Raw genomic sequence first — 2,566 nt, forward strand, 5'->3', positions numbered from 1 at the left:
TTAATTTAATTTTATATTAAATTAATTCAATCATATTCTTTTATTTATTCATTTTCTTTATCTTTGTTTATATTTTTTGTTTATTTCATTACATTCTTTATTTTACTTCTTTATTCATCTCATTCTTCTTTATTCTTTTGAATTTTATTCTTTCTTTTATTCATGTTTACTTTATTTCTTATTATCCATTTCTTTGTTTTTTATTTAAATTAACCATAATGAAATTTAAATCATTTGATTTTTTGTATTTTATTTCAAATAACTAAATACTGAATTAGTGTTATTGTTTCTTCAGTACATCACTACACAGTCTGATGATCTTCTTTGATTTGTTTCTGTAGAATTCTACTGTTAAATTCAGTACTTTCACCATAAATAACTTCTCCACTATCTTTACTTTCTTACATCTTATATATTTGTTATTTTATATGTTATATTATATTTTGTTTCTTCTATTATTTTACATTCTTCTTTTTCTTCATATCCAATTTCTTTAAATTCACCTATTAATTTATTGATTTCTTCTTTATCAAATGATGATAATCCTCTTGCCCATTTTATTAATTTTACTATTTCTTCTTCTGATCTTGTATTATCATAATCTTCATCATCTGGTTGTGAATCTACATAATACATTGGAATATCAATATTTTTATTTATTTTATTTGTTTGTTTAATAAATTCAATCATTTCTTCTTTGATTTCATTTTTTAAAATTTTATCTTTTTCAATTTTCTTTTGTGAATAACAGTTATAACATTTAGTCCATACAATACATACATGTTTCCAAAAATCTTTTATTGGGAAAGCATCAGATATAACTTTAACAATATATTTAAGATTACCAGAAAGTCTACAGCTATTATAATCCATTGTTAATATAATTCCTTGTAATCCTGTAACTTTAACACATCCAATAATATTTTGAATACCTTCATTATCAAAACCACAAGTATCATTAAGACCAGGAGTATCAATAACAAATACATCACTTCTATCTCCTTCTCCAAAATATCCAGCACCCTCTTTTGTAACTGAATTTAGACCATCACAAACCATAAAAACATTCTTCTTTAAAATAAAATTACCTAATGAACTTTTACCAACACATGTTTCTCCAATCAAAAGTAATTTAGTTTGTTTCAATCTTTCTATTGTTTCATGTCCTTCTTTTTCTTCATAAATAATTTCTTTGTATTCATTTATTATTTTATTGATTTCTTCTTTATCAAATGGTTTTAATCCTCTTGCCCATTTGATTAATTTTACTATTTCTTCTTCTGTTCTTGTATTATCATAATCTTCTTCTGGTTGTGAATCTACAAAAAACATTGGAATATCAATATTTTCATTTATTTTATTTGTTTGTTTAATAAATTCAATCATTTCTTCTTTGAATTTCTCTTTCTCAATTTTATATTTTTCAATTTTCTTTCGTGGTATGAAATTATAACATTTAGTCCATACAATGCATGTATGTTTCCAAAATTCTGAAAATAGGAAAATATCAGATATAACTTTAACAACTTGTTTAAGACTGGCATAAAATCTATCTACATTATAATTCATTGTTAATACAATTCCTTGTAATCCTGTGTTTTTAACACATTCAATAATATTTTGAATACCTTCATTATCAAAACCACAAGTATCATTAAGACCAGGAGTATCAATAACAAATACATCACTTCTATCTCCTTCTCCAAAATATCCAATAGTATCTTTTGTAACTGAATTATTACTATCACCTTCACTAAAAACATCACTTTTAAGAATAAAATTACCTAATGAACTTTTACCAACACCTGTTTCTCCAATCAAAAGTAATTTAGTTTGTTTCAATCCTTCTATACTCATTATTAATGTTTAAATGTTTTGTTTAATTGAATTTCTAATTCTCAGTTGTTTTTGATAAAAGTTAAATGATGTTTAAAGAAAGTGTTTTGAGATATAAATACATGAAGAATTGATAAATTAATAATGAATGAACAAAAAAATAAAATAAAAAGAACTTAGAAAACAATTATATTATTATTTTTTTATTTTATTTTTATTTTATTTTATTTTTATAATTAGAATATTCTCTTTTTTATTTATTTTGTTATTCATTATATTTTGTTATTTAATATTTTGAATAATAATCAAAGATTTAATATTTCAATAAATATAATCAATGATGATTATCACTATTTAAATAGTTATCATTTTATACACATTATCAATATTAGTTTATAATATCATTCTCATTTATGTTTATTATTTATACTAATTATTATTATATTATGTTATTTTATTATTATTTTGTTTGATTATTTGATTGTATTGATTTTATTATTCATTAATTTGATATGTTATTTTATTTATTCTTTTATTTTCATATTGAATATCTTATTTAATTTATATTCATTTATATTTATTTGTTATTATTGTGTTTATTCATTTCTTGTTATATCTTCTTTTGTTTTATTTCTTTATTTATCATTTCTTTTGTTTATATTATTTATTATTCTCATTGTGTTATTATTATATATCATTTATTATTTATTTTAAAACTACATTTATTTAT

At 20.3% G+C, this 2,566-nt stretch overlaps 1 protein-coding gene across 1 annotated transcript, besides 7 other annotated features; it reads right to left on the reverse strand.

The window, feature by feature from the left end:
• Positions 1–177: part of a microsatellite that runs on past the window's edge.
• A 231-nt stretch (positions 178–408) lies between these two features.
• Positions 409–445: a sequence feature (AT_rich).
• EDI_295710 (uncharacterized protein) lies at positions 409–1,857 on the reverse strand (the record flags this gene model as incomplete). The annotated part of the gene is made up of 1 exon (XM_001735780.1): positions 409–1,857. The coding sequence occupies one exon, from the start codon at positions 1,855–1,857 to the stop codon at positions 409–411; it is 1,449 nt and encodes a 482-aa protein (XP_001735832.1).
• Positions 648–742: a microsatellite.
• A 166-nt stretch (positions 1,858–2,023) lies between the features above and the next one.
• Positions 2,024–2,067: a microsatellite.
• Positions 2,068–2,085: 18 nt separating this feature from the next.
• Positions 2,086–2,171: a sequence feature (AT_rich).
• Positions 2,172–2,269: 98 nt separating this feature from the next.
• Positions 2,270–2,375: a microsatellite.
• Positions 2,376–2,388: 13 nt separating this feature from the next.
• Positions 2,389–2,547: a microsatellite.
• Positions 2,548–2,566: the final 19 nt, after the last annotated feature.

Source organism: Entamoeba dispar, genomic scaffold (assembly GCF_000209125.1).
Source record: "Entamoeba dispar SAW760 scf_1105229459397 genomic scaffold, whole genome shotgun sequence".
Taxonomy (NCBI): domain Eukaryota; phylum Evosea; order Mastigamoebida; family Endamoebidae; genus Entamoeba; species Entamoeba dispar.